Source organism: Somniosus microcephalus, chromosome 18 (assembly GCF_052327205.1).
Source record: "Somniosus microcephalus isolate GS21.2 chromosome 18, FLI_Smic_1.0, whole genome shotgun sequence".
NCBI lineage: Eukaryota > Metazoa > Chordata > Chondrichthyes > Squaliformes > Somniosidae > Somniosus > Somniosus microcephalus.
In genome coordinates this window covers 9165493-9180463 of record NC_141004.1, presented here as the reverse complement: position 1 = coordinate 9180463, position 14971 = coordinate 9165493, and the positions used below count along the sequence as shown (strand labels likewise).

General features: G+C 52.0%; 1 protein-coding gene across 2 annotated transcripts in view; it reads right to left on the bottom strand.

The window, feature by feature from the left end:
- Positions 1–1586: 1586 nt before the first annotated feature.
- ppm1j (protein phosphatase, Mg2+/Mn2+ dependent, 1J) overlaps positions 1587–14971 on the bottom strand; it is a 55431-nt gene continuing 42046 nt past the window's right edge. Inside the window, exons 8-10 of one of the 2 annotated variants that reach the window (XM_086011007.1) lie at positions 9171–9278; positions 5774–5925; positions 1587–2744 (exon numbers count right to left, since the gene is read on the bottom strand). In XM_086011007.1, the coding sequence (XP_085867133.1) occupies positions 2606–2744; positions 5774–5925; positions 9171–9278 (399 nt within the window). In that variant the 3' untranslated portion in view covers positions 1587–2605. The remainder of the gene's footprint in view (positions 2745–5773; positions 5926–9170; positions 9279–14971) is intronic. The other variant, XM_086011009.1, reaches the window with a different exon arrangement.

Sequence of the window (14971 nt, the reverse complement as noted above, 5' to 3'; positions counted from 1 at the left end):
CAAAAAGAGTATTTAAAAAAGAGGACTGATGTTCGCAGAAGGGAACTGAGTTTCCCCGAGTGGAGTACAGGGCTCCACACAAATGGCGCCTAACCGAGCTGCCCAACTTCCACTCGCAAAGATCTTCAAAAAGGTTTATTATTTCTCGTAAAAGAACAAGGGAATGCTGGCGATGGACCAGGCCAGTGTGGAAAGAAGTTTCAGCCAGAGGGCTTTCATTCCCCGGTTCGGATTAAGGATCTGTAGCTTCACACACAAAAAGAGTGACCACCATGTGGACCTTCGGGTAGAGTAGGCGAGGTGAAGGCCCTGAAGGTGGATGCTGTCCTGGGGAGATGGTGGGGGGGGGGGGGGGTTAAGAGAAGATACTGGAAGGTTCTACTGGTTAGATGAACTAGCGTGGACTTTCTCATCAGTAGTTAGCTTGTGAAGTCATAGAGTCATAGAGTTTTACAGCACAGAAAGAGGCCCTTCGGCCCATCGTGTCTGCGCCGCCCATCCATCCCTGTCCAGTCTAATCCCATTTTCCAGCATTTGGTCCATAGCCTTGTATGCAATGGCATTTCAAGTGCTCATCCAAATGCTTCTTGAATGTTGTGAGGGTTCCTGCCTCTACCACCCTTTCAGGCATTGAGTTCCACATTCCAACCACCCTCTGGGTGAAAAAGTTCCTCCTCAAATCCCCTCTAAATCTCCTGCCCCTTACCCTGAATCTATGCCCCCTTGTTATTGACCCCCCCACTAAGGGGAAAAGTTCCTCTTTATCTACCCTATCTATGCCCCTCATCATTTTGTACACCTCAATCAGGTCCCCCCTCAGCCTTCTCTGCTCCAAGGAAAACAACCCCAGCCTGTCCAGCCTCTCTTCATAGCTGAGGCGCTCCATCCCAGGTAACATCCTGGTGAATCTTCTCTGCACCCTCTCCAAAGCAATCACATCCTTCCTATAGTGAGGCGACCAGAACTGCACACAGTACTCCAGCTGTGGCCTCACCAGCGTTTTGTACAGCTCCATCATAACCTCCCTGCTCTTATATTCTATGCCTCGGCTAATGAAGGCAAGTATCCCATATGCCTTTTTAACCACCTTATCTACCTGCTCCGCTGCCTTCAGGGATCTATGTACATGTACACCAAGGTCCCTCTGACCCTCTGTACTTCCTAGGGTCCTACCACTCATTGTGTATTCCCTTGCCTTATTTGTCCATCCAAAATGCATCACCTCGCACTTTTCAGGGTTAAATTCCATTTGCCACTTTTCCGCCCATCTGACCAACCCGTTTATATCGTCCTGTAGCCGGAGGCTTTCCTCCTCGCAATTTACCACCCCACCAATTTTCGTGTCATCTGCGAACTTACTGATCATACCTTTTACATTCTCATCCAAATCATTTATGTAGATCACGAACAACAAGTGTAAGCACTTAAAATGGTTAGGTTTTTGTAATGGTCCATATGGGTTGCCAGCTCTGGTTGGATGTATTCCAGGAGGTTACATCACATGATGTCACATCTCCAAGTTCCCTGCCCAGTTAAACAGCCTTTCCCCTATAGTTAATATTTTTAGGACTAATAAAATCAAACTGTTCAAAGAAACAGAAATTTTTATTGCCTCCTCTGATTATCCTAACAGGGTTTTGCAGTTCTCGTGATTAATCTTCAATTCCTGGAGACTCCAGGGGAATCTTGGAGAGTTGGCAACTCTAAGTGGACCTTCTGTCTCTCTCCAGCATTTTCTGTTTCTATTTCAGGTTTACAGAAGGTCTTAATTTTTTCATTTCATCACTATATCTCTCGAAGATTGGAAACCACAAATTAAAAATGATAAAGCGGGTAGAGTAGGGCAGTTTGAAATCTCAGCTCTCTCTCAGATTACCCAATAAGGCATCGCACTCGGATCAGTAGCCGGGTCTGGGATATATTCTGGGTATTGGGCGCAAAGACATGCCACAAATCGTATTGCTCTGCAGGAGTTACAGACCTACATACACCCAAATGTGTCAGCTGTGGCTCAGTGGGTGGCACTCTCTCGCCTCTGAGTCAGAAGGTTGTGGGTTCAAGTCCCTCTCCAGAGACTTGAGCACATAATTCAGACCAACACCCCCAGTGCAGTGCTGAGGGAGTGCCGCACTGCCAGAGGTGCCGTCTTTCGGATGAGACATTAAACCAAGGCCCCGTCTGCTCTCTCTGGTGGACGCAACAGATCCCATGGCGCTATTTTGAAGAGCAGGGAAGTTCTCCCCGGTGTCCTGGGCCAATAATACCCCCAACCAACATCACTAAAAAACAGATTATCGGGTCATTTATCTTACTGCTGTTTGTGGGAGCTTGCTGTGCGCAAATTGACTGCTGCGTTCCCTACATTACAACTTCAAAAGTACTGCATTGGCTGTAAAGCGCTTTGGGACATCCTGAGGTTGTGAAAGGCGCTATAGAAATGCAAGTCTTTCTTCTTTCAATGCTTCAGCTGGGAAGGATTATATTACGAGGAGGGGAAGCTCATTAAAAAAGGAGAAATCCAGCAAAGGGGGGGGTGGTATGTAGAACTGAACAGCTCTATTTTCAGTCTATGCAGAGTCCCAGGGAGACATTGTCCTAAAGCAGGTCATGTGTGGCCGTAAAGAGGAATGACAAAGACGGAGATGTCGTCGCCCGAGCCCAGCCTGTCATTGGACAGTCGCCACCCGCGCTCCTTCAGGATTCCGCGGGATCTCATCACCAAGTCCTGAGCAGCCAGCGTGAACCTGCGGAGAGAATTACGTACAATTACATAGAATACACAGCACAGAAACATGCCATTCGGCCCAACCAGTCTGTGCTGGTGTGTATGCTCCACACGAGTCCCCTCCCATTCCATCTCCCTCATCAAGTATATCGGCCGTTCCTTCATCGTCGCTGGGTCAAAATCCTGGAACTCCCTCCCTAACAGCACTGTGGGAGCACCTTCACCACACGGACTGCAGCGGTTCAAGAAGGCGGCTCACCGCCACCTTCTCAAGGGCAATTAGGGATGGGCAATAAATGCTGGCCTTGCCAGCGACGCCCACACATCCCATAAACGAATAAAACAAAAAATCTCAGCCTTTCAGCCTATCTTTCTATTCCCTTTTCTCTCATGTACTCGTCTAGTTTCCTTTTGAAAGCATCTAAGCTACTTTCCTTAACCACACCCTGTGGCAGCGTGTTCCACATTCTAACCACTCTCTGAGGAAAGGAATTTCTCCTCATTTTCCCATTGGATTCATTGGTAGCTATCTAGTATTGACAGAAGAGAACCATCGTTCAAAAGAACAAAATCAGTCTGGAGACAAGCGGCCAAAACTAGACTCTCGAATTGCCATCGGGGTTGCCAACTCTGGTCGGACGTATTCCTGGAGCTTTCATCACATGACCTCCCGCCTCCAACCGCCCTGCCCCCCCGCCCCCGCCATTGGTCGCTCGGCACGCCCCGCCTTCCCACGGCCAATTGGAAAGCGAACCGACCTTTCGTTATCCAATTAGATAATTCTTGAGTCTCAAACGGCCTTTTCCCCATCTCCAATAAAACAAAAAGTGTGCAAAGAAAATTTAAAGACACATTTTTTGAGGCCCCTGTGATTTTTTTCTCTCCCGGGTGTTGTTGGCAGCAGTGTCCTAGAGATTAATTTGTCAATTCCTGGAGGCTCCAGGGCAATCTCTGGAGGGTTGGCGACCCCTAATTGCCAGTTCTATTACAAGAAGTCGCCAAGTTCATCCCTCCACTCAAACAATGGTTTATAGAACAGCTCCATTTATACATTACAACAGTGACTACACTTCGCGAATACTGCACTGCATATCAGCCGTGGCTCAGTGGGCAGCACCCTCGCCTACTGAGTCAGAAGGTCATGGGTTCAAGTCCCGCTCCAGAGATTTGAGCACAAAAATCTAGGCTGACACTCCACGCCAGTGCTGCACTGTCGGAGGTGCCGTCTTTCAGATGAGACGTTAAACCGAGGCCCCGTCGCTCTCAGGTGGACGTAAAATATCCCGTGGCACTATATCAAAGAAGAGCAGGGGAGTTCTCTCCGGTGTCCTGGGCCAATATTTATCCCTCAACCAACATCATTAAAACAAATGATCTGGTCATTATCACATTGCTGTTTGTGGGAGCTTGCTGTGCACAAAATTGGCTGCCATGTTTCCCACATTACAACATTGACTACACTTCAGAGAGTACTTCATTGGCTGTAAAGCGCTTTGGGACGTTCTGAGGCCATGAAAGGCGCTATATAAATGCAAGTCTTTCTTTCTTTAGCAGGATTGTTATGTTGCCTAGATGGGGAGAGGCGACCTCAATCTATTGGAGACCTATGACTTTACCCTACCCCCCTTTAACTGTTTTAACAATCTGTTTTACTAGAATGGCAGCGGGGATCAGGGTTTTCAGTTATGTGGAGAGACTGGAGAAGCTGGGGTTGTTCTCCTTAGAGCAGTGAAGGCTAAGGGGAGATTTAATAGAGGTGTTCAATATCATGAGGGGGTTTGATAGAATAAATAGGGAGAAACTGTTTCCAGTGGCAGGAGAGTTGGTAACCAGAGGACACAGATTTAAGATAATTGGCAAAAGAACCAGAGGGGAGATGAGGAGAATGTTTTTACAGCGAGTTGTTGTGATCTGGAATGCGCTGCCTGAAAGGGCGGTGGAAGCAGATTCAATAGTAACTTTCAAAAGGGAATTGGATAAATACTTGAAGGGAAAGATTTGCAGGGCTGTGGGGAAAGAGCAGAGTGAGTGGGACTTTCAAAGAGCCGGCACAGGCACGATGGGCCGAATGGCCTCCTTCTGTGCCGCATGAATACATGAAAGCCTGTAATTCTGATCAGTGACAGGGAGCGAATCAACCTTCGCAGGATTACACGGAGTAGAGACTTAGTGGCTGCTAGAACACAATGTCCATTGGTCTGCAAAGGCCTCATGCCTTATGCGAGAGTGCCGTCGAGTGTGCATGCACTGAACATTTACCATACACTGCTCTTCGAGGCGGGGGGAACGCCAGCGTATGGGCCCCTTGGGTTATTTTTGTTAGGCAAGGGTATTTAGGGTTACAGAACCAAGGCGGGTAGATGGGAGTTAAGATACAGATCAGCCAAGATCTAATTGAATGGCCGTACAGGTTCGAGGGGCTGAATGGCCTCCTCCTGTTCCTAAAAGAAGGGCCCATGACTAAAACAAGCCCTTGAACGGCTGAGCTCTGATGTACGAACACGAGCCGAAGCAGAATATTTTCCCCAATTATAAGGTGGATAGAGAATAGGGGTCAGCATCGGACTCACGAAAGGAAAACAAATCTACTATCAAATTGGCAAAGAGGACATCGGAAATGGTGCCGTCTTTCTCATGAGACATTAAACCGTTGCCCTCTCAGGTGGAAGTTAAAGATCCCACGGTCACTATTGGAAGAAGAGCAGGGGAGTTCTCCCCGGTGTCCTGGGCCAATATTTATCCCTTAACCAACATCACTAAAACAGATGATCTGGTCGTGATCACATTGCTGTTTGTGGAGCTTGCTGTGCGCAAATTGTCCGCCGCGTTTCCCACATTACAACAGTGACTACACTTCAAAAAATACTCCATTGGCTGTGAAGCGCTTTGGGATGTCCTGAGGTGGTGAAAGGCGCTGGAGAAATGCCAGTTCATTGAACCTTGCGTGCAAGTCCCTTCTTCTTATTTCGCCGCGCCCTGGATTTTCGTGTTTCAGTTTAGGAGGTAGATCACTTCAACTTTCCGCAACCCCCGATCAACTCCACAAACCTGTTGGGGTCGTCGGGCTCGCAGTTGGAGAGAATGCGGACGACCGCGTCGGCCACCTCTCGGTCCGAGATCACGTCCCACAGCCCGTCCGTCCCCAGCACGATCACGTCATCCACGCCGTGCTCATACTTCGTGACATCGTAGACTTTCACCTGCCAGGAGTACAGCAGTGGTTAGTGATGTAAAAAGACTACTGAGCATTTGGTTTGAGTATAAAACAAGGCTTTAATCAACTGTTTCACAACCATGAGATTCTAGTTACATCACGAGTTCCTGGTTACAGAAACATCCTGAGCAAACTGGGCCCACGCCCGAGTATTTATACTCCTTGGACGGCGCCACCAGCTAGCCACCCAGTGTTACTTCATGAGTCATTTCTTCATGAATGATAAGATTCGTGACAGTTAGCTTTTAGCGAACTAGTGCCTTAGTGACGACATCATACAGCACAGAAACAAGGCCATTCGGCCCAACCAGTCCATGCCGGCGTTAATGCTCCACACTCCGACTCTCTTTACTTCATCTCACCCCATCAGCATATCCTTCCATTCCTTCCTCATGTGTTTGTCCAGCTTCCCCTTAAAGGCATCAATATTATTCGCCGCTACCACTCCCTATGGTAGCGAGTTCCACGTTCTCTCCAATCTCTGGGTCGTCGTTGTATGTGTGTTCATACTGTTCCCTTTGGGGAACTGTATGAAGTGGTGGAAGGATTTCTGGCTGCGATTAACGCTCCTTCCGTGACCGTAACCATCTTCGTACCAGCCATTAGGGTGGTTAGTCCTATGGCGGGAGGGTTTTACAGGCTCCCACAACCCATACGAGGGGGGGGGCCACCCACACCCACGGACGCAAGTATCCCGCTGGATGTCAACCCAGAATTTAGAGCCGGAGCTCCGACTCCACTTGCTGGGACTGTCTGGAGCGGGGTTCGAAACCCTACGCCTTCTGGCCCAGCGGCGGGGATGCTACCGCTACGCCAAAGGCCCACTCCAATCTCTGGGTAAAGAAGTTTCTCCTGAATTCCCTATTGGATTTATTAGTGACTCTCTTATATTTATGGCCCCTAGTTCTGGTCTCCCCCACAAGTGGAAACATCTTCTACCCTATTGATGTTAAACTGAGGCCCCGTCTGCTCTCTCAGGTGGATGTAAAAGATCCCGTGGCCACTATTTTGAAGAAGAGCTGGGGAGTTCTCCCCGTGTCCTGGGGCCAATATTTATCCCTCAACCAACATAAAGAAAACCCAGATTATCCGGCCATTATCACATTGCTGTTTGTGGGAGCTTGCTGTGCGCAAATTGGCTGCCGCGTTTCCCACATTACAACAGTGACTACACTTCAAAAAGTACTTCATTGGCTGTAAAGCGCTTTGGGATGTCCGGTGGTCGTGAAAGGCGCTATAGAAATGCAAGTCTCTCTTTTCTTTCCTATTGAAACCCTTCATAATTTTAAAGAGCTCTATCAGGTCACCTCTCAATTTTCTCTTTTCTAGAGAAAAGAGCCCTGGCGGTGCCCTCCCCCGATTCCCCCATTCACTGGTGCCCCCTCCATTCACTGGTCAACCACCTCCCCTCGTGCCTCTTGCTGGGGTCCGGTGCCTCGCCAAACGTCTGTCTTCAGTGTGAGCCGAGGCTGTGGGTGTAGGCAGGATATTCGACTACGGACAGAATCACAGTTGGACCTGACCTTGATCTTCCCGGGTGTTGGCGAGTCTCTCAGTCGTGGGCTCCCCCCACCGCCCCCGGCTCCCTCCCCACCCCGGCATTTCACAAGCCTCCGGAGCAGGGACCCTTCTTACAGCAGTGCAGCATACACAAAAACTGCGCAATAAAGGGCCGTCAAAAACAGCCAGAACCTCAGCGAGGTCCGGTCCGGCCCCTGTGCAGCTGCTGATTTTATTAACTTCAAATTGAATATATATCAGAAAGTGAAATAATGGTACCGGTGGCATTCTGTTTCGATCTGCTGGTTTGCAGTCTGCGTCAGTTCCTGTCTATCACAGAGCAGCGAGTGCTGCCCTCTGTTGGAAGCTGCTGCTGCCCTCTGCTGGCAGTAGTTAGCGGAACTTCCCCTGCTCAGGGGCTGAAATTGGCTTTAACGGGGCTCGAACTGCCTCAAAAAATGGGGTCACCGTCCCGTTAACAGCCTTCTCATGGGTGGCCGGAATGCCTGCTTGTTTTGGGCGGTAAGCTTCTCTTATGGGAATCGAGGTCCGATGATAAAGTTAGGACCCTGATTACAATTTTAAGGGACGCATGGTCCTGGTGCTGAGCGGCTCAAGCAGTGCTTAAAGAGCCGCTGCTGGCTGGTCCAAAATAACTGGCTTCTCCTGGCTCCCTGAACACACTGTGGGCAGCTGCTGGCCCAGGCTCGCCCTCCTAATGTCACCCACACTCTCTCTTCTCCCTCCCACACTCTCCCCAGACTCCTCCCCCCCCCCACCCGCAGTCACTCCCCCCACTCTCACACTCCGTCCCTTCCCCCACACTCTCTTTCTCCCTCCTCCCACACCCCCCCCCGACTCTTCCCCCACACTCTTCCCCCCTCCCCCAGATTCTTCCCCCCACACCTAGTCCCCCCACTCTTCCCCCAATCTCTCCCCTCCCCCAGTCCCTCCACCCACCCCCGACCTACCCATTGTCCGATTGGCTATAATTCCTCAGGCCCCAAACTGGACCTTCAGCTCACCGGACAGATGGAAATGGGACCTGGCTCGAAATGGGTTTGAAGCCCGGGAGGGGGACAGATTGGGGATGGGTTTGAAGCCCGGGAGGGGGGGCAGATTGGGGATGGGTTTGGGGTCCGGGAGGGGGGCAGATTGGGGGATGGGTTTGGGGCCCGGGAGGGGGGAAGATTGGGGATGGGTTTGGGGTCCGGGAGGGGGGGCAGATTGGGGGATGGGTTTGGGGTCCGGGAGGGGGGCAGATTGGGGGATGGGTTTGGGGCCCGGGAGGGGGGAAGATTGGGGATGGGTTTGGGGCCCGGGAGGGGGGAAGATTGGGGGATGGGTTTGGGGTCCGGGAGGGGGGGCAGATTGGGGGATGGGTTTGGGGTCCGGGAGGGGGGAAGATTGGGGATGGGTATAGAGTCTCCACTTTCTGGCCCACAGAACAATCTTTAATTGGTGTATCAGAAGTTTCCAAACATGAATGCTGAAACCCTTGGGTTTGGAGACACTAATAAATTCTCATCAGCAAAGCCAACATTGGAATTGTCGCCATCGTCCAATCCCTTGCTCTGCCTTTTTTCTGCTCCTCTCCAGTCTGGTGCTGGACGATGAACAGAGACCTTTGATGGATGCAAAGTCCCTTTGTATCTACTGGACATGCCTGAAGAGACCAACTCCTTCCAGAGAGGTTGGCATTTTAGACAAAGCACCGTCGCTGGTTCTCACCTCTGGTACACAAGACAGGAAGGGTTTGATGTGGATGTTGGAACAGTGCACCTTCAGATCGTGATCTCCCAGTCCTCGAGTCACCCCTATGGTTGCCATGACGCGAGCCTGCGGGGACAGTGTAAATGAGTCAGTACCTCAGTAATTCACTGGTGTAAAGCCCGAGAGTCTGTTTGTATAAATACGTTGTTTGTACTTTTGACGTGTGCGTAGAGGAAGTGTTACCTTTCGGGCTGTTCCCCAACACTTGTGGCGAGACAGGAGTTTCCATAAACAACCGGGGTCTCTTAATGAACTGAAACCTGTGTGGTTATTCTGTACCATCTATAAGACAGCGTGCCCAGGTTTAACAGTGAGCCCCCTAGTCATGGTAAACTGCTTACTGGGGGGTCCCGTGGGAGGTCCGCCATATCCTCCCATCACATCCAAAAAGTGGAAAACAACAGCGTACAGGCTAAGCAACTGGGTTAGATTTATTTACAGGTAAAATCATACATGAGCAAAAAAAAGGCACAGCAAGGTAGTAAAATCACACTCTTTAAAAAAAAAAGTGAGACAAATTTTCACCAGTCACCTTGCCCATTGGCTGAGTAAATTGGACAAGTTGGTTATTCGAATGATACCAGGAATGAGGGACTTGAGTTATGTGGCGAGACTAGAGAAGCTGGGTGACATGAATTGATGCGCCATCAATTACTCAAAAGACTGAGGTTAAGCGAGTAACAACCAGGCTTTTATTAACTAAAGAATGAAGGTCTAGTCTCGAGTGGTCGATCCGTCCAGAATACTAAGGGACTGGGAGGTAGTCACTTATATACCTGGAGTAGTGGGAGGAGTCAGCCGAGGCATGTCCAGACCTGTACCTAGTGGAATACACATACACATACAGACAGGTATAACAGTGGTTTACCACATTTACCCCTTGTTTAAAAATGAGTCCGGCGGGGTGAAGTGTATTTAAAAGATCGTGTATTGGAGTCTCTCCGGAGGTCTTGTCTGCCGCTGTGATCGACGTGGCGACGGCAGGGGTGGTGGAGCTTCCGGCGTCGCGTCCCGTGTAGGCTGGGGCACTGGAGTGTAGTCCTCGTGGGTGACGGTCCAAGGCGAGCCGGCTGCTGGGGTTGGATATCGGGTCGTGGGGTGGGGGGGGGTGGTAATGGGTAGTGGGTTACAGCGGTCCCCGAGGGTGTCGTGGGGGGGGGGGGGGGGTGGTAATGGGTAGTGGGTTACAGCGGTCCCTGAGGGTGCGAGGTCTCGTATGGAGACTGTGTCCTCCCGCCCGTCCGGGTACGCAATGTAAGCGTACTGGGGTTGGCGTGGAGGAGGTTGACCCTCTCGACCAGGGGTTTCGTTTTATTGGTCCTCACGTGTCTTCTCAGTAATGCCGGCCCTGGGGACGTCAGCCATGGCGGTAACGCTGTCCCTGATGTGGACTTCCTTGGGAAGACAAACATTTTCTCGTGAGGGGTGGCATTGGTGGCAGTGCAGAGCAGTGACCGAATCGAGTGGAGCGCATCGGGGAGCACCTCCTGCCAGCGGGAGGTCGGAAGGCCCCTAGACTTTAAGGCTAGTAGGGCGGCCTTCCAAACTGTTGCATTCTCTCTTTCCACCTGTCCGTTCCCCCGGGGGTTGTAACTGGTGGTCCTGCTTGTGGCTATACCCCTAGCGAGCAGGTACTGGCGGAGTTCGTCGCTCATAAACGATGAGCCCCGGTCGCTATGGATATAGCTGGGGAAACCGAACAGGGTGAAGAGGCTGTTCAGACATTTAATGACCGTGGCACTGGTCATGTCCAGGCAGGGGATAGCGAACAGGAAACGGGAGTACTCGTCAATGATGTTGAGGAAGTACACATTGCGGTCGGAGGAGGGGAGAGGCCCTTTAAAATCGACGCTCAGGCGTTCGAAAGGGCGAGTGGCTTTTATCAGGTGGGCTCTGTCTGGTCTATAAAAGTGCGGTTTGCACTCAGCGCAGACTTGGCAGTTCTTGGTCATGGTCCTGACCTCCTCAATGGAGTAAGGCAGGTTGCGGGCCTTGATGAAGTGGAAGAACCTGGTGACCCCCGGGTGGCAGAGGTCATTGTGGAGGGCCCTCAGCCTATCGATCTGCGCGCTGGCGCAGGTGCCACGCGATAGGGCATCTGGGGGTTCATTGAGCTTCCCAGGCCGGTACAAGATCTCGTAATTGTAGGTGGAAAGTTCGATTCTCCACCTCAAGATCTTGTCATTTTTGATTTTGCCCCTCTGCTTGTTGTTGAACATAAAAGCAACTGAACGCTGGTCAGTGAGCAGGGTAAATCGTTTTCCGGCCAGGTAGTGCCTCCAATGACACACAGCCTCCACAATAGCCTGGGCCTCCTTCTCGACCGCGGAGTGTCTGGTCTCCGGGCCCTGGAGGGTTCGTGAGAAGAATGCCACAGGTCTCCCCGCCTGATTAAGGGTGGCGGCCAGAGCGAAGTCGGACGCATCGCTTTCCACCTGGAAGGGGATGGATTCGTCCACTGCGTGCATGGTGGCTTTGGCAATGTCCTCCTTGATACGGTGGAAGGCCGAGCGGGCCTCTGCCATCAGGGGAAAGAGGTGGATTTGATCAGCGGACGGGCTTTGTCTGCATAGTAGGGGACCCACTGGGTGTAGTAGGAAAAAAACCCTAGGCACCTCTTCAGAGCTTTTAGGCAGTGGGGGTTCCATAAGGGGACGCATCCGGTCCGGGTCGGGACCGATGACCCTGTGTTCCACAACACAGCCAAGGATGGCGAGGCGGTCTGTGCGGAATATGCACTTCTCCTTGTTATATGTCAGGTTCAGGAGTTGGGCGGTGCGGAGGAATTTCTCGAGGTTCGCGTCATGGTCCTGCAAGTCATGGCCGCAGATGGTCACATTGTCTAGGTAAGGGAAAGTGGCCTGCAGCGCGTTTTGATCGACCATCCGGTCCATCTCCCTTTGGAAGACGGAGACCCCGTTGGTAACGCCAAAGGGAACCCTAAGGAAGTGATAGAGGCGGCCGTTTGCCTCAAAAGCAGTATACTGGCGGTCTTCGGGGCTGATGGGGAGCTGGTGGTACGCTGATTTCAGGTCAATGGTCGAAAAGACGCGGTACTGCGCGATCTGGTTGACCGTCAGCTATGCGGGGGAGTGGATAGGCGTCCAGCAGGGTGTAGCGGTTTATTGTTTGGCTGTAGTCGATGACCAGGCGTTGTTTCTCGCCGGTCTTAACGACCACAACCTGGGCTCGCCAGGGGCTGGAGCTGCCCTCAATAATCCCCTCCTTCAGGAGCCGCTCCACTTCGGTTTTGATGAAAACCCTGTCCCCGGCACTGTATCGCCTGCTCTTTGTGGCGATGGGCTTACAGTCGGGGGTGAGGTTAGCAAACAGTGGGGGGGGTGGGACTCTGAGTGTGGAGAGGTTGCATCTGGTGCACGGCGGGCAATTTGGAGGCTGCTGGCTGCGGACTGTGAGTGGGGGGAGGGGGCCACCGTACGCCATCGTAACGCTTTTGAGGTGGCACTGGAAATCCAACCCCAGTAGAACGGCAGCGCAAAGTTGGGGCAGGACCAGGAGTTTAAAATTATTGAACACAGTCCCGTCTACTACTAGTGTCACCACGCAGTAGCCGCCAATGTCCGCTGACTGGGACTCGGCGGCCATAGAAATCCGCTGGTGCGCAGGCAGGACTGGGAGAGAGCAACGCCGCACCGTGTCGGGGTGGATGAAGCTCTCTGTGCTCCCGGAGTCAAAAAGGCAGTTTATTGCATGGCCGCTTACCTTAACGTCCATTTTGGACCGAGCTAGTTGGTGCGGTCTCGTTTGGTCCAGCGTAACAGAGGCCAGCGTAGGGGTCGGTGTGTCGCTGCGGGTATCAGATTGGGGGGGGGGGGGGGTTGGCGGCCTGCTGCGCCCGGCTGGTGTCCAAGATGGCGGCGTCCATGATTCCCATGTGGCTGGAGTCGTCCAAGATGGCTGCTGCTGTGGTGGTTCGCACATGGCTGGGGAGGCCCAAGATGGCGGCCCGCACGGCCCACACGCGGCGCTGTTGGGGGCCCAAGATGGCGGCTCGCACGGCCCACACGCGGCGCTGCTGGCGTTCGGGGTGGCTTTGGCCTTGCAGACGCTAGCGTAGTGTCCCTTTTTCCCGCAGCCCGAGCAGGTCGCATTCTTCGCCGGGCAGCGCGCTCTGGGGTGTTTGGCCTGGCCACAGAAGTAGCATTTCTGGCCTTGGGATACTGCTGTCTGGCTTTGGGACACTGCTGCGGTGGTTGGGCCATTGTTGGGCTGTGGCTGGGGTGGCACGGTGCTATGGGGCTGTCCTACCGTGTCCCAGGTTGTCGTTCCCCGCGGCGTCCACGGTGCAGAGGAGTAGGCATCCATGCCCCGGTAGGCTGCGTCCAGCGTTAGTGCGATTTCGGAGGCTTTGTCGAGGGTGAGGTCGCTCTGCTCCAGCAGTCGCTGTCGGGTGTAGTTGGACCTGTGGCCCGCTACGAAGGCATCCCGGATCAGTTCCTCCGTGTACTTAGTGGACGTTACCGCCTTACACCCACAGGCCCAGCCAAGCACGGACAGTGCTTGGAGGTATTCCTCAGTCGATTCCCCAGGTTGTTGCTTGCGACTCCCCAGGAGGTGCCTGGCGTAAACTTCGTTCACAGGGCGCGTGTACTGGGTCTTGAGGAGCTGGAGGGCGGCTGTGTACGAGGTCTCGTCCCGGATGACTGAGTACACTCGGTGGTTCACCTTGGAGATCAGGACAGACAGTTTGTTCGCATCCATTACGACCGCAGTGGAGGCAGTCAGGAATGCCTCGAAGCACATGAGCCAGTGAGCAAACTTGGTGGAAGCGTCCGCTTCCCGACTGTCCAGGTCCAGGCATGCTGGTGTGAGGATCTTCTCCATTATAAAAATTTTGTTAATAAAATTGATGCGCCATCAATTACTCAAAAGACTGAGGTTAAGCGAGTAACAACCAGGCTTTTATTAACTAAAGAATGAAGGTCTAGTCTCGAGTGGTCGACCCGTCCAGAATACTAAGGGACTGGGAGGTAGTCACTTATATACCTGGAATAGTGGGAGGAGTCAGCCGAGGCATGTCCAGACCTGTACCTAGTGGAATACACATACACATACAGACAGGTATAACAGTGGTTTACCACATGAATCAACTGAGCGGCCTGCGGGTGGCGCTGTCCAGGGAGAGTATAAATACTCGGGCATGGGCCCTGCTTGCGCAGGACATTCTTAACAAGGACTAGTGAAGGACTCAACTAGACCTCCATGTTGTAAAACAGTTGATTAAAGCTTTGTTTAACGCTTAGACCAAGTGCCTAGTAGTTTTCTAACGTCACTGGGATTGTTCGCCTTTAGAGCAGGGAAGGTTAATGGGAGATTGAATAGAGGTGTTCAAAATTATGAGGGGTTTTGAGTAGAGAGGGAGAAACTGTTTCCAGTGGCAGGAGGGTCGGTAACCAGAGGACATAAATTTAAGATAATTGGTAAAAGAACCAGAGGGGAGATGAGGAGAATGTTTTTACGCAGTCAGTTGTTGTGATCTGGAATGCGCTGCCTGAAAGGGCGGTGGAAGCAGATTCAATAATAACCTTCGATGGGGAATTGGATAAATACTTGAAAAGGAAAAAAACAGCAGGGGGGAGTGGGACTAATTGGAGAGCTCTTTCAAAGAGCCGGCACAGGCACGATGGGCCGAATGGCCTCCTTCTGTGCTGTATCATTCTATGATTTAGGTTTTCTATCGGATTCTTGACAAGGAACAGGAGCCTTTGAAAGGAAGTGTCGAGTTTCTCCTTTTTGGA